This window comes from Pristiophorus japonicus, chromosome 5 (genome assembly GCF_044704955.1).
Source record: "Pristiophorus japonicus isolate sPriJap1 chromosome 5, sPriJap1.hap1, whole genome shotgun sequence".
Classification (NCBI taxonomy): Eukaryota; Metazoa; Chordata; class Chondrichthyes; family Pristiophoridae; genus Pristiophorus; species Pristiophorus japonicus.
The window spans coordinates 214,236,251-214,259,280 of NC_091981.1; the positions used below are offsets into that span (position 1 = coordinate 214,236,251).

Sequence of the window (23,030 nt, forward strand, 5' to 3'; positions counted from 1 at the left end):
TGCGGCAAACCAGTCCCACCCACCCCTTCCCTCAACAACTATCTGTCCCACCTGTGACAGAGACTGTGGTTCTCATATTGGACTGTTCAGCCAACAAAGAACTCACGTCAGGAGTTGAAGCAAGTCTTCCTCGATTCCGAGGGACTGCCTATGATGATGATGATGATAAGAGCGATTTCCGGATGCAAGAAAAAAAATGCGGAATGTTGCTCAAGAAGCAACCTGAACCATAACTGCAGTTCAGGCGGGATGGGGGGGCAGTTTCTACCCCTTTACCTTAGAGCAGTGTAGACTTAGGGATGGATCTGATTGAGGTTTATAAGATAAGGAAGGGAATATGCAGTGTTCCAGCTGACCATTTATTTCAATTAAATAGGTTAAGCAGGACCAGGGGGGCACAAATTAAAGTTGTATAGGGCTAGATCTAGGTTAGAATACAGGGGGTGGTTCTTTTCACAGAGAATAGTAGACCTCTGAAACAAGCTGCCCTCTCATGTGGTGAATGCAGACTCACTGAATTCCTTCAAGCAAAAGCTGGATTTGTTTCTGGCTGCAGCGAAGATTACCTCTTACAGAAGGTAGGTACTGCAGGGAATTTAACAACCAGAGTGAACTCCTGGACTAGTTTCGATTGCCTAGATAGGTCAGAATGGAATTTCCCAGATTTTTTTCCCCAAAATGGCCTGGGCTTTTTATCTGTTTTTTTGCCTCTCCCAGGAGATCACATGGTTTTGGATGGGGTGAAGTGTATATGTTGTGATACACTTCCATATTACTTTATTGATGTGTTAAAATGCTGCACAGCTCAGGTGATGATATGAATGCATTTTTGTTTCATTTAATTCAACAGTTCAGCTTTGGTGATACCTTTGTACAACAGGCTATCCATACAATTGAGTACTGCCTTGGTTGTGTGTCAAACACTGCTTCATACCTTCGCTTGTGGGCCTTAAGCTTGGCTCATGCTGGTGAGTATTGATAGTATAAGCTTCCAGTTACCGAGTGGTGTCACTGATAATATCTTAACTGCTAATTGTTGGGAATCCAAGTGATTTTGATGCTCATGAGGGATGTCAGGGTTGGGAAATGGAGCATTTTCATCTTGTAGGATCCAGTGCCAGCATCAAGCACATCCGAGTCAGGAGAGCAAAATCGGAAAAATGACCGCTCATATACTGTCCCTAATTGTGTGGAGAAAACATAACTGAAGTCATTACTAACTGAGAGCAAGTTGATTCCGAAGTTTTGAATGCAAGAGGCTTTTTACAACAGTGTTAAAGATTTCTCTGCATTGACCTTAAGAATGAGCTACAGGAAATGGCAGCTATTACCATTGTTTATTTACGTAAATTCTCACCAGGCACTAATGAGAAGATAAACTTGCTGCCATATGCTCAGCACACAGTGAAGTTCCAACTTCAGAAGATAACTTCCCGACTGCACTGGTATACTATTTGTACTTCCCATATCATTTTTGAAGCCTTTCTGAAAAAAATTTTAATTTGTGCTGTGGACTTGCACAAACAAAAAAGAAGAGAGAAATAATCTAAATTCATGTAAGTTCAAATCCTTCGGGCCATCCCTGGATGCCGCTTCCTGGCGTAAGTACCCAAATGCAGCCACCACCACTTAACCTGCTGGTTTCAGGAATTAGTGCATGGAGGCAGAAGAAACAGGCCTTCAGCAGAGTGACGAAACATCTGCCTCTGCCAAAAGATCTCGGAAACACCAACGGTAGCTGGCTGGCTCAGGGGTGTGCTAAGTTCCTTCCCAAAGAATAATCTGCCTTCACCAAACAGCGTCCTGAAAAGAGAGCCACCTTAACCCTCCCAGCCAAAAAGATTTTGGAGCCCCAAATCAGTGGGTGCCCAGGCTTCAATCACAGCCTAGGCCCCAAGTGGCCCCCCGAGACCAAGTGTACTTGCGGCAATTATATTTTTGGCCCTAAGGGCCTATGGAGCTGTAAATACCAATGTAGGGAATCCTCGGCCCATCTCCAAACTTACATCTGTGGCATTGTAGAGGCAGATGGATGCTCCACGCCCACAAGGCCATCCTGGAAACATCAGCACAAGCCGAGTCCCATCCAAGTTTAGGGCCATTTTGGCATTTCACCCCAGGCATATGGTAGGAACCCACCAAACAGCCACAGATTATCAGGGTCATCATATTTTCAATCCTGGTTGAACTTGAACCGGGGCGTGAAAGAACACTGTTCTAACTCACTGCATCATCAATTTCTAGATATGACTGCCATTTATGAGCTTTTTTACGAAGGCTCAATCATTTATATTCTCTCACATGATAGAACCATAAACTGTAGATAAAGCGACTAAAGAAAATTTGAGAAGCTTAAAAGTGAAGGAAAGCCAGTGAAAAATAGATCTAGAGGAGCAAAGAGGAGACAAACCTGGTCAGCTTAAGCTCAATTAAAAGTTCTTCAATTAACATTATATTTTTTTGCTCTGATTTGTTCTAACTGAACTCAGATTTCCTTGCCAAAGTTAGATGCCAAATTTTCAGGACTGTGGGGGCTTAACACTATGCAAATGATGAAAGATATAGTTGCCAGAAGGTTTGATGCTCATAAAATTAAGTACCTGATCCAGGCATCCTGCACCTACAACCCTCAAAGAATACGGAGACTAAAAGTAGTGATTTAGCCTACATTTTTGTAAATTCAATAAAGATTCCTGATGATTGAAAAATGACTAATATAACCTCCATTATTTAAGAGATATAACTAAGAATGGAAGACGGTAATTAAATAAAGATTATACAGAACCAGTTAACGAAAGCAGCCCACGTAGTTGAGGATTGTCATAAATCAATTGTTAACGCAGTCAAATAGATATTCCCATTCAATATGAATTGCTATGGAAACTGCAAGAAATCATTGAAAATCCAGTGAAGAGACAACTTAATTATTAATTTCAAATATAGCCTCATAGTATAGTAATTGGAGCTCCAGAGATATCAGCTTCAAGGATTTTTTGTCAACTCACGGGCCTGAAATTTCACTCCCAGTGCAAGTGAGGCTTTTGTGTTACATTGCTGGGGCAAACTGCCCGACTGCAGAAATGCAATGACTGCACAAAATGTCTGCTACAACTTATTTGAATAATTATGCATTGTTGCTGTCATATCTTCAGAGAGCACACAACACACAATCTGTAAGATGGCTGCAGGTTGCGGAAACTTCTGACCTGCTGGTCAGGTGACCTGCTCTTTATTAAACAGCACTAGTTGCAGTAAGACAGGCATCCACAATGTAGAGCTACAGACATTACATTTTTCCCTCCTTAATGAAGAAGTTATTATAACAAACAATCATCATACATAATTTGCATGGTTATACATAACAAAGGATATGGACTTATTTTGCCATATTTACAAATCAAGTTTAACCACTTGTTTTCTGTTTCGAAGAGGATATATTCGCTCTCGAACAGAACCTTCCAAACATGGTTTTGAATTTAAACTCATTCGAGGCTGATCCTGAGGGAAGTTTTCCTCCAAGGGATGCCCCTGATTTCCATTTGAACTCTCTCTAACTTCAGACTGTTTGTTTTCCTGACTTAAATTCTGACTTTCTCTTGGATTTGATTCCAGTACATTGGATGTAGGATATGCTACTGGTGTATCAAAACTATCTGATGAGTCAGAAATAATTGAATCACTCCCACCTTCAACTACTTACATGTCTGTGGGTAAAATATGATCAATATGAACAAACCTAACCTATCCATTATCAAACATCATGACCAAATATGTGCGAGGACCATATATCTTCATCACTCTTCCTGGTAACCACTTTACCCATTTATGGTGATGATTCTTCACTCTCACCTTCTGATTTAATTTCACACTTCTCTCTTTTACTCTACCTCTATCATGATTCTCTTTCTGTCTTAATTGTGTCTCTTCTATGGACTGTGTCAAGTTTGGTTTTAACAACGAGAATCTGGTTTGTGGCTGTCATTTGAGAAACAACTCTGCTGGTATTCTACCAGTAGTTGTGTGAGGCGTATTACAATATGTTATTAGAAAATTAGCCAATTTGTGGTCCAATGACAACTGTCATTTCTTTGGCTTCGAATCCAACATTTGTTTTATGAGGGCCGTTTTACATTTGTACTGTGCACCATTTGAAGCAGGGTGGTACAGTGGAACCTTGGTATGTTTCATACCATTTTTGCTTGTGAACTGTGTAAATTCTTCTGAACGAAATTGTCATCCATTATCCAAAACAATTTCTTCTGGGAGGCCAAATGAAGAAAATAATCTTCGCAAAATGTCGAATGTTTTATTTGTTGTTATTTTCCACATTGGAAACACTTCGACCCACTTCGAATGGCTATCAATCACAATGAACAATTGTTGTCCTTCGAGCTCATCAAAATCGATATGTAACCTTTGCCATACCCTGGGAGGCCATTTCCATGGCTGTAATGGTACTGGTGGTGGTTACTTTCTTACCGATTGACATGTCGTACACTGACTCACGATGTACTCTATATCTTTATCAAGACATGGCCGCCATAAGTAACTGCATATAAAACTCTTGGTCAAGCACATTCCCAGGTTCTGGTCATGGAGGTCTCCTAATAATTTGGAACTGAATTTATTTGGTATAACCACTCTTACACCCCACATGATACAATCTTTATCGACTGATAATTCATTCCTACGAATGAAGAATGGATGAATATCTTTGTCTGTTACCTGGTTTGGCCATCCGTTTGCAATATAATCATACATCTTTGACAGAACTAGATCACGTTTGGTTGCTCTACCAATCTCTTCAGCTGTGACAGGCAGTTCATCAATGTATGAAAAATAGAACACCTCTTCCCTATCGGCTGTAACTTGTGATGGAGAAGACAATCTAGACATAGCATCAGCATTACTGTGATCAGCTGATCATCTGTATTCAATATCATATGTATATGTCGGTGAGGCGTCGGAGAGTCGAGGTGAGGCGGGAGTTCCGGGGTCGGAGCAGCAGCAGCCTACAAAAGGCCCAGAGTCGTGGAGGCGTCGGAGAGTCGAGGAGAGGCGGGAGTTCCAGGGTCGGAGCAGCAGCGGCCGACAAAGGCCTAGGGTCGGTGAGGTGTCGGAGAGTCGAGGAGAGGCGGGAGTTCCAGGGTCGGAGCGGCAGCGGCCGACAAAGGCCCAGCTTGTGCAGCTGCAGCAGGGAGGCAAAAAAGTAGAAAGAAATCGAAAGGTGACGTCACAGCCAAGGAGGTGAGTGATTGGTTGGTGATTAGTGAGTAGTTTTTCTTTTTCTTTCTTTATCAGTAAGTAACCTTTAGTATTGTTACCAATTTAAGTTTATCTAAGGGTTAAGTCATGGCAGGACAGCTCGGACACGTGTTATGCTCCTCCTGTACTATGTGGGAACTCAGGGACGCTTCCGGTGTCCCTGATGACTACGTGTGCGGGAAGTGTATCCGCATCCAGCTCCTGACGGACTGCATTGCGGCACTGGAGCTACAGTTGGATTCACACTGGAGCATCCACAATGCTGAGAATGACGTGAATAGCACATTTAGCGAGTTGGTCTTACCGCAGGAAAAGGGTACACAGCCAGATAGGGAATGGAAAACCAATAGGAAGAGCAGTGCAAGGAAGGTAGTGCAGGGATCCCCTGCGGTCATCCCCCTGCAAAACAGATACACCGCTTTGGGTACTGTTGAGGGGGATGACTCATCAGGGGAGAGTAACAGCAGCCAAGTCCATGGCACCGTGGGTAGCTCTGCTGCACAGGAGGGCAGGAAACAAAGTGGGAGAGTGATAGTGATAGGGGATTCAATTATAAGGGGAATAGATAGACGTTACTGCGGCCGCAACTGAGACTCCAGGATGGTATGTTGCCTCCCTGGTGCAAGGGTGAAGGATGTCTCTGAGCGGGTGCAGGACATTCTAAAAAGGGAGGGTGAACAGCCAGTTGTCGTGGTACATATAGATACCAACGAAATAGGCAAAAAACAGGATGAGGTCCGACAAGACGAATTTAGGGAGCTAGGAGATTAATTTAAAAGTAGGACCTCAAAAGTAGTAATCTCAGGATTGCTAGTCAGAGTAGGAATCGCAGGATAGCTCAAATGAATACGTGGCTTGAGCAGTGGTGCAGCAGGGAGGGATTCAAATTCCTGGGACATTGGAACCGGTTCGGGGGAGGTGGGACCAGTACAAACCAGACGGTCTGCACCTGGGCAGGACTGGAACCAATGTCCTAGGGGGAGTGTTTGCTAGTGCTGTTTTGGAGGAGTTAAACTAATATGGCAGGAGAATGGGAACTTATGCAGGGAGACAAGGGAAATGAAATGGAGACAGAAGCAAAAGATAGAAAGGAGAATAGTAAAAGTGGAGGGCAGAGAAACCCAAGGCAAAAAACAAAAAGGGCCACTATACAGCAAAATTCTAAAAGGACAAAGTGTGTTAAAGAGACAAGTCTGAAGGCACTGTGTCTCAATGCGAGGAGTATTCGGAATAAGGTGGACGAATTAACTGTGCAGAAAGCAGTTAACGGATACGATGTGATTGGCATCACGGAAACATGGCTCCAGGGGACCAAGGCTGGGAACTCAACATCCAAGGGTATTCAGCATATTTAGGAAGGATAGGCAGAAAGGAAAAGGAGGCGGGGTGGCGTTGCTGGTTAAAGAGGAAATTAATGCAATTGTAAGGAAAGACATCAGCTTGGATGATGTGGAATCAGTATGGGTGGAGCTACGGAATACCAAAGGGCAGAAAATATGAGTGGGAGTTGTGTACAGACCACCGAATAGTAGTAGTAAGGTTTGGGACAGCGTCAAACAAGAAATAAGGGATGTAAGCAATAAAGGTACAGCAGTAATCATGGGCGACTTTAATCTACATATTGAATGGGCTAACCTAACTGGTAGCAATGCGGTGGAGGAGGATTTCCTGGAGTGTATTAGGGATGGTTTTATAGAACAATATGTCGAGGAGCCAACCAGAGAGCTCGGCATCCTAGACTGGGTGATGTGTAATAAGAAGGGACTAATTAGCAATCTTGTTGTGCGAGGCCCCTTGGGGAAGAGTGACCATAATATGGTAGAATTCTTTATTAAGATGGAGAGTGACAAAGTTAATTCAGAAACTAGGGTCCTGAACTTAAGGAAAGGTAACTTTGACTGTATGAGGCGCGAATTGGCTAGATAGGCAAATGATACTTAAAGGGTTGACGGTGGATAGGCAATGGCAAACCTTTAAAGATCATATAGATGAACTTCAACAATTGTACATCCCTGCCTGGAGTAAAAATAAAACGGGGAAGGTGGCTCAACCATGGCTAACAAGGGAAATTAAGGATAGTGTTAAATCCAAGGAAGAGGCATATAAATTGACCAGAAAAAGCAGCAAACTGGAGGACTTGGAGAAATTTAGAATTCAGCAGAGGAGAAAAAAAAGGGTTTAATTAAGAGGGGGAAAATAGAGTACAAGAGGAAACTTGCCAGAAACGTAAAAACTGACTGCAAAAGCTTCAATAGATATGTGAAGAGAAAAAGATTAGTGAAGACAAACGTAGGTCCCTTACAGTCGGATTCGTGTTAATTTATAATGGGGAACAAAGAAATGGCAGACCAATTGAACAAGTACTTCGGTTCTGTCTTCACAAAGAAAGACACAAATAACCTTTCGGATGTACTGGGGGACCGAGGGTCTAGTGAGAAGGAGGAACTGAAGGATATCTTTATTAGGCAGGAAATTGTGTTAGGGAAATTGACGGGATTGAAGGCTGATAAATTCCTAAGGCCTGATAGTCTACATCCCAGAGTACTTAAGGAAGTGGCCCTAGAAATAGTGGATGCATTGGTGATAATTTTCCAGCAGTCTATCGACTCAGGATCAGTTCCTATGGACTGAAGGGTTGCTAATGTAACACCACTTTTTAAAAAAGGAGGGAAAGAGAAAACGGGTAATTATAGTCCGGTTAGCCTGACATCAGTAGTGGGGAAAATATTGGAATCAATCATTAAGGATGAAATAGCAGCACATTTGGAAAGTAGTGATAGGATTGGTCCAAAGAACTTAAAGAAGGGTAACTTTGAAGGTACGAGGCATGAATTGGCTAGGATAGATTGGCGAATGATACTTAAGGGGTTGACAGTGGATGGGCAATGGCAGACATTTAGAGACCGCCTGGATGAACTACAACAATTGTACATCCCTGTCGGGAGTAAAAATAAAAAAGGGAAGGTGGCTCAACCGTGGCTATCAAGGGAAATCAGGGATAGTATTAAAGCCAAGGAAGTGGCATACAAATTGGCCAGAAATAGCAGCGAACCCAGGGACTGGGAGAACTTTAGAACTCAGCATAGGAGAACAAAGGGTTTGATTAGGCCAGGGAAAATAGAGTACGAGAGGAAGCTTGCAGGGAACATTAAGAAGGACTGCAAAAGCTTCTATAGATATGTAAAGAGAAAAAGGTTAGTAAAGATAAACGTAGGTCCCCTGCAGTCAGAATCAGGGGAAGTCATAATGGGGAACAAAGAAATGGCAGACCAATTGAACAAGTACTTTGGTTCAGTATTCACGAAGGAGGACACAAACAACCTTACCGGATATAAAAGGGGTCAGAGGATCTAGTAAGAAGGAGGAACTGAGGGAAATCCTTATTAGTCAGGAAATTGTGTTGGGGAAATTGATGGGATTGAGGGCCGATAAATCCCCAGGGCCTGATGGTCTGCATCCCAGAGTACTTAAGGAGGTGGCCTTGGAAATAGCGGATGCATTGACAGTCATTTTCCAACATTGCATAGACTCTGGATCAGTTCCTATGGAGTGGAGGATAGCCAATGTAACCCCACTTTTTAAAAAAGGAGGGAGAGAGAAAACAAGGAATTATAGACCTGTCAGCCTGACATCGGTGGTGGGTAAAGTGATGGAATCAATTATTAAGGATGTCATAGCAGCGCATTTGGAAAGAGGTGACATGATAGGTCCAAGTGAGCATGGATTTGTGAAAGGGAAATCATGCTTGACAAATCTTCTGGAATTTTTTGAGGATGTTTCCAGTAGAGTGGACAAGGGAGAACCAGTTGATGTGGTGTATTTGGACTTTCAGAAGGCTTTCGACAAGGTCCCACACAAGAGATTAATGTGCAAAGTTAAAGCACATGGGATTGGGGGTAGTGTGCTGATGTGGATTGAGAATTGGTTGGCAGACAGGAAGCAAAGAGTAGGAGTAAATGGGTACTTTTCAGAATGGCAGGCAGTGACTATTGGGGTACCGCAAGGTTCTGTGCTGGGACCCCAGCTGTTTACATTGTACATTAATGATTTGGACGAGGGGATTAAATGTAGTATCTCCAAATTTGCGGATGAAACTAACTTGGGTGGCAGTGTGAGCTGCGAGGAGGATGCTGTGAGGCTGCAGAGTGACTTGGATAGGTTAGGTGAGTGGGCAAATGTATGGCAGATGAAGTATAATGTGGATAAATGTGAGGTTATCCACTTTGGTGGTAAAAACAGAGAGACAGACTATTTTCTGAATGGTGACAGATTAGGAAAAGGGGAGGTGCAACGAGACCTGGCTGTCATGGTACATCAGTCATTGAAGGTTGGCATGCAGGTACAGCAGGCGGTTAAGAAAGCAAATGGCATGTTGGCCTTCATTGCGAGGGGATTTGAGTACAAGGGCAGGGAGGTGTTACTACAGTTGTACAGGGCCTTGGTGAGGCCACACCTGGAGTATTGTGTACAGTTTTGGTCTCCTAACTTGAGGAAGGACATTCTTACTATTGAGGGAGTGCAGCGAAGATTCACCAGACTGATTCCCGGGATGGCGGGACTGACATATCAAGAAAGACTGGATCAACTGGGATTGTATTCACTGGAGTTCAGAAGTATGAGAGGGGATCTCATAGAAACGTTTAAAATTCTGACGGGGTTAGACAGGTTAGATGCAGGAAGAATGTTCCCAATGTTGGGGAAGTCCAGAACCAGGGGTCACAGTCTAAGGATAAGGGGTAAGCCATTTAGGACCGAGATGAGGAGAAACTTCTACACCCAGAGAATGGTGAACCTGTGGAATTCTCTACCACAGAAAGTTGTTAAGGCCAATTCACTAAATGTATTCAAAAAGGAGTTAGATGTAGTCCTTACTTCTCGGGGGATCAAGGGGTATGGCGAGAAAGCAGGAATGGGGTACTGAAGTTGCATGTTCAGCCATGAACTCATTGAATGGCGGTGCAGGCTCGAAGGGCCAAATGGCCTACTCCTGCAACTATTTTCTATGTTTCTATGTAACATGAATTTATGAACGGGAAATCATGCTTGACAAATCTTCTGGATTTTTTGAGGATGTAACTAGTAGAGTGGACAAGGGAGAACCAGTGGATGTGGTGTATTTGGACTTTCAAAAGGCCTTTGACAAGGTCCCACACAAGAGATTGGTGTGCAAAATCAAAGCACATGGTATTGGGGGTAATGTACTGACATGGATAGAGAACTGGTTGGCAGATAGGAAGCAGAGAGTCGGGATAAACGGGTCCTTTTCAGAATGGCAGGCAGTGACTAGTGGAGTGCCGCAGGGCTCAGTGCTGGGACCCCAGCTCTTTACAATATATATTAATGATTTAGATGATGGAATTGAGTGTGATATATCCAAGTTTGCTGATGACACTAAACTGGGTGGCGTTGTGAGCTGTGAGGAGGATGCTAAAAGGCTGCAGGGTGACTTGGACAGGTTAGGCAAGTGGGCAAATACATGGCAGATGCAGTATAATGTGGATAAATGTGAGGTTATCCACTTTGGGGGCAAAAACACGAAGGCAGAATATTATTGAATGGTGGCAGATTAGGAAAAGGGGAGGACAACGAGACCTGGGGTCATGGTTCATCAGTCACTGAAAATGGGCATGCAGGTACAGCAGGCGGTGAAGAAGGCAAATGGTATGTTGGCCTTCATAGCTAGGGGATTTAAATACAGGAGCAGGGAGGTCTTACTGCAGTTGTACAGGGCCTTAGTGAGGCCTCGCCTGGAATATTGTGTTCAGTTTTGGTCTCCTAATCTGAAGAAGGACGTTCTTGCTATTGAGGGAGTGCAGCGAAGATTCACCAGACTGATTCCAGGGATGGCTGGACTGTCATATGAGGAGATGCTGGATCAACTGGGCCTTTATTCACTGGAGTTTAGAAGGATGAGAGGGGAACTCATAGAAACGTATAAGATTCTGACGGGACTGGACAGGTTAAATGCGGGAAGAATGTTCCCGATGTTGGGGAAGTCCAGAATCAGGGGACGTAGTCTTAGGATAAGGGGTAGGCCATTTAGGACTGAGATGAGGAGAAACTTCTTCACTCAACGAGTTGTTAACCTGTGGAATTCCCTGCTGCAGAGAGTTATTGATGCCAGTTCATTGGATATATTCAAGAGGGAGTTAGATATGGCCCTTATGGCTAAGGGGATCAAGGGGTATGGAGAGAAAGCAGGAAAGGGGTACTGAGGGAATGATCAGCCATGATCTTATTGAATGGTGATGCAGGCTCGAAGGGCCGAATGGCCTACTCCTGCATCTATTTTCTCTGTTTCTATGTTTCTATATGCTGACAAAATCAAAACCCATCTCTGCATTCGGGCTGCAGCTAATGTTGGAACTAGGGACTTTGGATGGAGGTTTGCTGTCAGGGGTTTATGGTCCGTAATGAGAGTAAATGTATGACCATACAAGTATTTGTGGAACTTCTAGACCCCAAAAATTAATGCCAAAGCTTCCCTTTTGATTTGCACATCATTACACTCACTGACACTGAGAATGCGTGAAGCAAAAGCAATTGGTCTCTCCTCCCCACTACATAATACATGAGAGATTACTGCCCCAACTCCATACGGAGAGGCATCACATGCTAGCTTGATCTCCTGTCATATGTCATAGTGAACTAACATGGTGCTCTCTACCAATTTGCTTTCACACTCCTTGAATGCTGTATCGCATTCTTCTGACCACTTCCAATGGACCTGTTTTTTCAGAAGTTCATTCAGTGGATGTAATACTGTCGCCAAATTTGTTAGGAACTTCCCATAGTAGTTCAAAAGACCCAAAAATGATCGAAGTTCACTGATATTCTTGGGAGTGGGTGCATTTCTGATTGCATCCAGTTTTTCCTTGGTTGGATGTAAACCATCTTTGTCTACTCTGTGCCCTAAGTACTCCACGGAGTTTTGAAATAACTCACACTTGTTAGCAGACCCTCGTACTCTGTACTTCTTGAGCTGTTTGAGGATTTCATTCAATATGTTATTATGAATTTACCTATTTGGTGCTGAAATTAGTATGTCATCTAAATAACATACTACCCCTTCAATACCTTGCAAAATCTGGTTCATTACCCATTTGGAATATGGCAAGGGCGGAAGACACTCCAAATGGTAGCCTATTAAATTGATATAGGCCTAGATGGGTATTTATAGTCAAGCATGACTTGCACTCCTCATCTAGTTCAAGCTGTAAGTAGGCATTCGTAAGATCCAACTTTGAGAAAATCTGACCCCCTGTCAGTGTTGTGAACAAATCTTCTATATTTGGCAATGTATTGGGGACATTACCCTCGAGAACCTGGTTTACGGTTACTTTATAATTACCACACAATCTTACCTTACCATCGGACTTAGGTGCAACAACAATGGGTGTAGCCCAATTACATCGATCTATCTTATAAATAATGTTCTCAGTCTCTATTCTTTTGAGTTCTTGCTCAACTTTCTCCTTGAGTGCATATGGTACGGAACGTGGCTTGTAGTAAACCGATCTAGCGTCCTTCTGTACCCTGACACTCGCCTTAAAGCTTTGGATCGGACTGCCTGTTTCGCAGAACACCTTTGGATAATTCTTGATGACATCATCCTTTGATGCAAATCTCATTTCAACACGAAAAATCTCGCTCCATTCCAGCTTCAGTGATCTCAACCAATTTCTTCCTAGTAAGGCAGGCTTGTCTCCTGCCTCTACTATTAGAGGCAAGCTCTGAACTTGATCCTTGTATTTCAGCGGTACGGTGATACGACATACCACAGGAATGTTCTCTCACGAGTAGCCTCGCAGCTCTATCTTGGCTTTCTCCAATGGGAAATCCCGCAATTTGTTGAGATATAGCGACTCTGGCACTACTATCACGGATGCACCAGTGTCGATTTCCATGGGTATCTTGATTTCTGCAACATCTATGTGGATTATGATACTTTTCGAATCACCATCCGTTAACCCGTGCTCCTGATGACATTTAACTCTAACATCTCTTTGTCCTGTTGTTCTTCCATGCTATGTAGTCTCTGGGGATTTCTACTCATAGCTTTGAAAGCTGGTTTACCCTTCAGTCGGCATGTCTTCGCAAGAAGTACAGTTTTCCTGCAGAGGAAACACTCTGCCCTCATATATGGACAACTTTGAGCAATGTGAACTTTGAGCAATCTGTTATCCCAGGCACCGATACCAGGACATCAATGCTCTGTTCCCATTTCCAGTTTCTGAGACTTTGGGGCCTCACTGCCTTTTACTTTGAACCTGCAGGCATTTCACCTCAGTTGGTTGATGACTGGAATTAGTATGAAATTCTTGGGAATATTGGTCGGCCATGCTCATTGACTTAGCTGTCTGACAAGCTAAATCAAAAGTCAAGTTAGGCATCATCAATAACTTTCTTCTGATCGCATCATTTTTCATCCCACAAACAAAGCGGTCTTGCAATGCTCCGTTCTGAAAATCTCTGAAATTACAGTGAATAGATAACTTTTTTAATGGTACAATGTACTCACTGATATTTTCTTTGGCCTTCTGATTTCGTATTCCAAAATGATAACTTTTAGCAATTTCTAACAGAACGAGGCTGTAATGTTGTTCTAACTTAGTTAGAATTTGTTCCAGCGTTGTATCCTTTGGCTTGTCAGGCACAAACAAATTTATCAGCGTTTCATACAACTCGGGCCCGGCCTCACTTAAGAATATAGCTCTTTTTCATTCCAACACCGCCCAGTTATTGTCTTCATTACCGGGGATTTCGATGATATTATTTGCAGTGACAAACATTTCTAGTCGATCCACATACACTCTGAAACTTTCACGGTTGTACTGAAATGCCCCCAAATGTCCTATAACTCCCATAGGGGCAGCCATTTTGACTCTGGCAGTTTAACCAAGTGTGCTTGTAATTTACCTCGGATTTGTAGCTGTTTCCAAAAACAGAGAAGCTCTCAAAGTCTCTGTCAGCTGGCTGAATCCTTCACCAACAAAAATTCCAGCTTTGTATTATCTGATTAGATCCCATTCTCATCGCCAAATGCCATATCCTTAGAGAGCATACATCACACAACCTGTAAGATGGCTGCAGGTTCCGGAAACTTCTGACATGCTGGTCAGGTGACCTGCTCTTTATTAAACAGCACGAGCTGCAGTAACACAGGCATCCACAGTGTGGAGCTACAGACATTACAGCTGCCAATGCAGCTTTGTCCTTGTGTCATAAAAAATCAACTAGCTCAGAGAAGGGGACCTGCCACCATAACCTGGTCTGGCCTACATGTGATTCTATTCCCATCGATTATGGTTGATCCTTGTTGTGCTCCGAGCAACTAGGGGTGGGTAATAAAGTGTCATGCACTTCCCAAGAACAAATAAACAGTCCGAGAAACAGGCTGCTTCCTGAATGCCTTCACTGCATACAGGATTTGAGGGTCGGATATTATTCTGTGATCTCACTCACAGAAAAGAAGGAATTTTAGGCAGTGCCTACTGCCACTTTCCCACCCCGAGCTAAATTTCCCCCTCCTGCCCCTGCTGAGACCACTGTTGACTGTACCATCCTCATCATTTGTAAATGCTATTTCCCTCCTATCCAGCTCCTTACCAGTACTCCCCAGGTGGAAGGAGAGACTAGGTGAGGACAACAGGTATCTTTCCCTAGTGGACATTGCAAAACAACAACAACTTGCATTTATTTAACTCCTTTAACATAGTAAAACATCTCAAGGCACTTCACAGGAGCACTATCAAACAATATTTGGCACCGAGCCACATATTAGGACAGGTAGCCAAAAGCTTTGTCAAAGAGGCAGGTTTTAAGGAGTGTCTTAAAGGAGGAGAGAGAGAGAGGTGGAGAGACAGAGTGGTTTAGGGAGGGAATTCCAGAGCTTAGGGCCTGGGCAGCTGAAGGCACAGTTTCCAAAGGTGAAGCGATTAAAATCGGAAATGCTCAAGAGGCCAGAATTGGAGGCCAAAATTGAATTCAAGTTCTCAGATTACCGTCGTGGGATAGGAGCTCGCATTCTCTGGATTATTAGTCCAGGTCTCTGGATTACGAGTCCAGTAACAATCACCATTCCTTGCATTTTAAGCTGCTGCAGGCTTTAAAATCCTGCTGCACCACCTGAGTTCCCATTCACCAACGGGCGAGCTCCTAATCACAGTTTTTGTTCCACGAAGCGAGTGCACCCACAGCACAATAATAAGGCTGACTCGAGAAATACACACCGGATCAGTGCACAAAAGGTTGGTGGGCGCCTGCCAACCAGACCAACTTCCAGTCAAGCTTACACCGATTAGATGATCTAGGCTAGTACCTCGTGAAGTTAGTGGGCATTGAGCAGACACTAACCAATCTATTTTCTTCCAGAACTTTCCGAGGTGTTGTGGCACATGGTTCTACACAATGGCTTCACTGCAAATAAAGGCTTAAGCTCTATTTGGCTGGCGATCATCTTTGCTGTTTTCGCTGTTCTCACTGTGGCTATTCTACTAGTCATGGAAGGTCTCTCTGCATTTCTGCATGCCCTGCGTCTACACTGGTGGGTATATATGAGCGATTGCGAAGTGTGAAAAGTGACTAAAAGGAACCTGGTCTAGAAAATAATTTACATGTTGTCCCCTATTATTGTAAGCAATTTTGGTGCAGTATTTAATTTTTGTTCACAGATTAAATAACAACAAAAATATAATTTTATTATTGCAGAGAATGGATTTCCATTTCAGTAAAACATCCCTGAAAATTGATTGTAATGAAGATTTAATTGCTTCACTGGGACACATGAAGAAATAATTGTAATGTTAGGCAATCAATTAACATAACCATTTGTTTTAAAATTTGGGGTTAAAAGTTCGAGTGGCGGCAAACTTTTACAAAAACATGGTGGTCGCTGCTCTTTCACCAGCTGGTAGCAGGACCCGCGGTCTCCACCATTTTCCAAGGACCGGCAGCAGAGCCGATAAAAGTGATGGTCGTGGAAATTTAAATTCATCATCATCATCAGCAGCAGCAGTTCCTTGGAATCGAAGAAGACTTGCTTCCTCACTCAGTTCTCAGCTGACTGAGGAGTCCAATACGGGACCTACGGTCTCTGTCACAGGTGGGGCAGACGATGGTTGAAGGAAAGGATGGGTGGGGAGTCTGGTTTGTCGCATGCTCCTTCCGTTGTCGACACTGAGCTTCAGCTTGCTCTCGGCGAAGAGACTCGAGGTGCTCAGCGCCTTCCCGGATGCTTTTCCTCCACTTTGGGTGGTCATGGGCCAGGGATTCCCAGGTGTCGGTGGGGATATTACATTTTTTCAGGGAGGCTTTGAGGGTGTCCTTGAAGCATTTCCACTGCTCACCTGGGACTCGCTTACCGTGTCAGGGCTCCGAGTAGAGCACTTGTTTTGGGACAATGTGGCCTGTCCAGTGGAGCTGATCGAGCGTGCTCAGTGCTTTGATGCTGGGGATGTTGGCCTGAGCGAGGACACTGACGTTGGTGCACCTATCCTGCCAATGGATTTGCAGGATCTTGCGGAGGCAGCATTGGTGGTACTTCTCCAGTGCTTTGAGGTGCCTGCTGTACATAGTCCATGTCTCTGAGCCATATAGGAGGGCTCTGTAGACCATGAGCTTGATGCCGGATTTGAGGTCCTGATCTTCAAACACTCTCCTCCTCAGGCAACCGAAGGCTGCACTGACACATTGAAGGCAGTGTTTGACCTCGTTGTCAATGTCTGCCCTTGTTGACAGTAGGCTCCCGAGGAATGGAAAATGATCCACATTGTCCAAGCCCTCGAAGTGGATTTTTATAACCAGGGGCAGTGCCGTGTGGCAAGGGCAGGTTGGTAAAGGACCTTTGTCTTACGGATGTTTAGTGTAAGGCCGTTGCTCTCGTACGCCTCGGTGAAGGTGATGATGATGGCTTGGAATTCAGCCTCCGACTGTGCGCAGACGCAAGCGCCGTCTGTGTACCATAATTCAATGAAGGAGGATGGGACGACTTTGGATCTGGCCTGGAGGCGGCGGCGGTTGAACAGATTCCCGTTTGTCTTGTAATTTAGCTCCACTCCAGCGGGGTGCTTGCTGAGGGTGAGATGGAGCATTGCAGCAAGGAAGATCGAGAAGAGCGTTTGGTGTGATGACACAGCCTTGCTTGACCACGGTCCGGACGTGGAATGAATCTGTGACGGATCCGTTGGTCAAGATCACAGCTTGTATATCGTCGTGGAGCAGACGAAGGATGGTAACAAACTTTTGAGGGCAGCCGAATCTGAGGAGGACCCGCCATAATCCCTCATGGTTGACAGTTCAGAGGCTTTTGTGAGGTCAAAGGCGGCCATATTCAGGGGTTGGTGCTGTTCCCTGCATTTCTCTTGTATCTATCGCACAGTGAAGATCATGTCAATTGTGCCCCTTAGTGGGCGGAATCCACATTGTGACTCTGGGAGGAGTTCTTCAGCCACAGGGAGAAGGTGATTGAGGAGGATTCTTGCGATGACAATCCCGGTGGTCGACAGCAGGGAGATTCCTCTGTAGTTACTGCAGTCAAACATGTCACCTTTCTTGAAGATGGTCGCGGTTATAGCATCTTTGAGATCTCCTGGCATGATCTCCTCCTTCCATAAGAGAGATGAGGTCATGAATGCACACCAGTAGTACTTCTCCGTCACGTTTTAATGCTTCGGCCTTTTCAACCTCCTGCTGGACTGGAGTTGTGCTGAGATGGTGGCGGGTAGCCTGCTGCGGATGGAGTTGAGGGCACACACGTCAAAGACAGAGTGTCGGTTGAGGAGATCCTCGAAGTGTTCCTTCCAGCGGGCACTGACTGCCTCTCCATTCTTGGCCAGTAGTGGGGTAGGGCCTTGGGTGCTTGGGCCGTCTTGACTGCGCACGTCGCACGTCATGGTTGTCAGCTGGATTTCTTCAGCTTTCTCCACTCACCATCTCTTCTTTAGGTCACAGGTTTTCTGTTGGACCTCAGCCTTCAGACGTCTGTAGAGCTGCTTTCTTGCCCTCAAGTTGTGTTGCTGCTTCCAGTCCAAGAATGTCTTGTGTTTGTGGTATATTAACTCCTGGATCTCCTAGCCATTCTCGTCGAACCAGTCTTGGTGTTTCCTGGTCGAGTGACCGAGCGTCTCTTCGCAGGTGCTAATTATGGAAGTCTTGAAGGCAGACCAGGTGCTGTGGACACTCTGCATCTCTGGGTCACTGGGAGTCATCAGGTTGGTAGCGAGGCGCTGGCTGAAAATAGCTTTCTTAGCAGGATCTTTGAGTTCTCCGGCGTTGATTTTCCTGCGGCATTGTTTCTGTTGCAGTCGCTGTTTTGGGGCAATGTTGATGGTGATGACAGAGCGAAACAGGCGATGGTCCGTCCAGCAGTCATCAGCTCCTGTCATGACGCGGATGATGCGCATGTCAACCTCTTCCTAATTTAAATTAGGGAGAGGATGACATCAGTCGGTGTGTAACACTGACTTAACATCACCTCGGCAAACTTAGACCTTAGTGCTGAGTTCAGCGCTTGATCCTAAGCTCACCATGAAAACTCAGCGATCGGCAGGATGACTGAAGTGCTATCAGCATTCCTTACAAGGACACACATATCTTTAAGGTAAGTTTTCATTTAAGCTTTTGGACTGGATTTTTAAAATTTTATTGAAGTAGTGGCTTGGTGCAATACATGTTAAAAGCTTTTTAAGTGTGCAGGGAGAGCTGCTGCATGCTTGCAAGGCCTCAGATGGTAAAGGAAGACCTCTGAGAAGACAGAAAATGCTGCAAATACTCAGCAGGTCCGGCAACATCCGTCGAGAGAGAAACAGAGTTCACGTCTCAGGTTAAGATGCTGCCTGACCTGCTGAGTATTTCTAGCATTTTCTGCTTTTATTGATGATTTACAGCATCTGCTCACAGAAGATGCAGAAGAGAAGGAAGCAACCCAGGCACCCCTTTCTGGCCGGAATGTAATCATCCGCCTGTGGTACCTGTGACCACAATCCAAATTCACCTTGTAACATTTGTCCCACACCTTACCTTCCCTCTGTTACTGACCATCACAATATCTTGTTGGCCACAATGTTGAAATAAAAGCCACAATGCAAACTTTCCAATCCAACTTTATACATCTAACCATCCAATATGACATTAAGAAAATCAACTCATCACCAGTATGCATTCTCTTAGTGACTGTCGTGTTTGTGCCTTTGCCTATCTTACTGCTGTCATGCAGTGCTAACCCAGTGACTACAGCACGGCTGGTGGAAGGCTGCTGACTTTCAGTGGGGGACACTGAAGATGGCCTTGCTGGTCGACCTTGAGAAGCTGGTGGCTGGGAGTGTGAAATTGAATGATGGTGTTTCTGCTTCTTCTTTTTCTTCTTCTTCTTCCTCTTCACTCTCCTCCCCCTTTTCTTGGTCTACCACTGGCTGGGCAGGCTGCATTTCTTGGGTGTGTAAAATAAGGAAGGCACAGGGTGGAGTTGTGGTGAAGGGAGGGCAGGAAAGCAAGAGGTGCATGTCAGAAGGAGGATAACATATGAGGATACCAGCATCTTGTATCCTTTCAGCCCCACCGCTGGCCAAGGGCTCAGCCATGCCCCCGCCAAGGGGGTGAAGTGAGGCTAGGAATGGCAGGTGTGCTTCGTGATTGGTAGAGATTGTTGGTAGTTGAATGATTGGTTGGGGGAGGCGGGGGGGGAAGAGTCGTATGAGGCTAGTGATGCAGTTGATAGAAGACGATGTTTGAAGATTCATTCACTGGCCTCTTTGGGCACGAGAGCCAGGTGGTGGAGCGACACTGCTGGCACAAAGCTGGAGTGCTGCATGCGAGATCCTGGGTGACCCTTCCCTGGCATGCTAAGCCATTTGTGTTAGCATTGAAGCACTTTTCCCATTTGTTAAGGAGCGGAAGGGAATTCAGCTTTAAGAGCTGCAGACTCCCATTTGGAAATTCTTTTTTAAATGTTAATTTTTTTTAATGGCAGTAGAATTATAAGGGCTGAAAACTGAATTTTTTTTTTAACTTAATATTTATTTTTATCAGTTCAAAAGGCAATACATTGCACTTTTAGTATCCCACAATGCCTAGTAAAATCATAGCCTCTCTTCCAGAGGCTGTTGGAAGATGCAACGCTGCTTCTGTACATCACTTTGGGACCAGATGTTGGGACTAACGCCACCAGGAGGGTGTTACATGGGCAGTTTAGCGCTGAGCTAATTATCTTTAGGCGCCAGTACGTATTTCTCACTCCGACTGGCGTTACCATTTGCAGCGACCGTTGATCTGTGGCTGCGGTGAGAGCAGCATTATTCACATCACAATCGAATTTGTATGCCTTGGATTTTAGTGAAAAACATGAGGACCAGGTTAATTGGGGCAGACATCCATTCTTAAATATTTATTATATATGAAGGTCTGCATATATCATACATTACATGTAAGCGTCGTATTCTTTCTGTCATGGCTGCCTGTTATGCCTTCCTGTCACTCTTAATAGCATACTTACCTCCCAAGATAGGTGGTTCTGTGGCAATGTTCTCTATAGCTCCACCCACTCAGGCCTATTAAAGTCAGGCATGAGACTCCCCAGTGGTTCCTACCATCTTGTTCGGGATCCTAGACTTCAAACAAGGGCAAGTTAGAAAAGTCATTACAAAGCTAAAATAGCATATAATAATCAAGGCTTATGACTTCTAGGGAAATGGCGACATAATCACAATTTGTACCAGAAGTATTATTATCGCTGCCATAATACTTTGTAATAAAATGCAATTCAACTTATTCAATCACCATAAATCAGCAGTCCTATATTCTGCATTACATGCCACAAAGCTATTTCTCCTCCGGCTCACCGTAAGTAACACCACAGAAAATTGCCAAGTATTTACATTTTTTTAATTAGATTTGATGAATGTGGGAGTTGTTTCCTGTGAGCAAATGAACCTATCCATTTAAATAATGCACTTCCATGAAACCTTTCAAAATGTAGGTATTTAACAAGGTTTGAGACTGTCGGAACAGTTCTGGTCAAAAACTAATTGTAACCAATTCCATACAGTGTTCTTAGGAACTGTGGTAGATTTTCAATTTGCCACCCAGATGTAAAATTGGGATTGTGGATTGTTCACCCATGATAGAAACTGCCCCATTTTCAATTCCATTCGGTGGTTTCTATAATGGGCGGCCAACACCAGTTTTACACCCGTGCAGGAAGCTGAAAATCTATCTCACTGTTTCCTAGGTGATCCCATCTATGGCAAGGTTCTTGCATATTCTTCGATGGTGATATTCCAACAGTGAAAGTAAATACTGCTGCTCTGTACTCTAACTAGAACACCTTTAGAAGGGGCAGCTTTCAGCAGAGAGCTGATTGAACCTCTGAATAACCAATGCAAGAGAATGATGATTTCCCATATGTCACTGCCCACTGATACTGCTGATCTGATCCAGCTCCACTTCTACAAAACCTGAACAGCAGCTCAGGTAATATACTGTGAATCTACTTATATTCAAATTAAAGGACTTGTGTTGAGATGGGGCAAAATGCTGAGTAAAATACTCCAAGAATCAGTATTGAGACCCCTGTTTATAATTTAGCTTAACCACTTGCATTCTGAAACTTCGTGTAAACTTGTTAAATTTGCAAATGATATAAAACCACAACCGTAGAAATTAACTTTGGACTCTTTCATACCATCTCTTCCCTATCCTCTGTTTACAATAAGGTCATGTCTTTCCTAAACTCTGCCATTACTACCTAACCTGAACTCCCTGTCTATACGTTAACATGTGCATTTTCACTGCTGCTTTGAACCCAAAACTTCTAACTCTTTTATTTTTCTTCTCTCAGGCCCTTCTCTTTCCTTCCTGTCACCCAGCCATGCCATCTTTCAGCTCTCTGCTTACATACTTTGCTCTGCTAATCCTTACCCCAACTTAACACTACTCCTCTCCCTTCATACTCTCCTGCCACCATCTCAGTCTTGAACCCTCCTGGAATAAGCCCATCTCTACTCTCTATGCCTCTCTTAACATTCTTCAAAGGGCCCATCAAGACACCTGTCACTGCCTCCTTACAAGCAGTAACCCCAACTGCCCCATCCTTCTGTCTCACCACCTTCCCCTACAGCATGCCCATTGGGGGCCAACCTCCTTCCCATCCCGCTAACCCCCACCGCCAACCCCCCCCCCCCCACCACCCCACCACTGCCCCTTCAGATTCTGCTGTCAGACCAACAATTGCCACTGCTCACCACATGTCCCTCCAGTACATCCATTCACTTTATTGCAGATAACTACATCAACATCCTGGTATTGACTGAAACTTGTGTCATGGATAGTGAGACCTTGCTACCACTGAAACCTTCCTGCCTGGCTATACTTTACAGCATAGAATGTAAATACACCCCATTGAGAGATGTAAGCACAACTCATTGATAGATTGTAAATACACCCCATTGGTCTTGTAATTGGTTCCCCTCCTCAGAACTGTCCCACTCATTTTTCAAAGGCAACATCATCACCCCGCATCACAAAGAATCCACCCTCGACCCCTCTGTTCTCACAAACTATTGCTGCATCTTTAACCTCCCCCTTCCTCACCTTCAATGTGTTGGCACCTCCCGAATCTGTGCACATTCGTTCAGCAGCTCCATTTTTGATTCTCTCCAATCAGGTTTCCAGCCCTCCAATGGCACCAAAACAGCCCTAACCAATATCACAAACGGCATTCTTTGCAACTGCGACCATGATGTATTGTTCTTCCTCTGTAAATTATGACA

The 23,030-nt window shown here is 44.3% G+C and overlaps 1 protein-coding gene across 1 annotated transcript in view; it reads left to right on the forward strand.

Annotated features, from left to right (window-relative positions):
- LOC139263956 (V-type proton ATPase 116 kDa subunit a 1-like) overlaps positions 1 to 23,030 on the forward strand; it is a 242,186-nt gene that overhangs the window by 216,680 nt on the left and 2,476 nt on the right. Inside the window, exons 18-19 of the mRNA XM_070880048.1 lie at positions 851 to 968; positions 15,640 to 15,811. Of these exons, the coding sequence (XP_070736149.1) occupies positions 851 to 968; positions 15,640 to 15,811 (290 nt within the window). The remainder of the gene's footprint in view (positions 1 to 850; positions 969 to 15,639; positions 15,812 to 23,030) is intronic.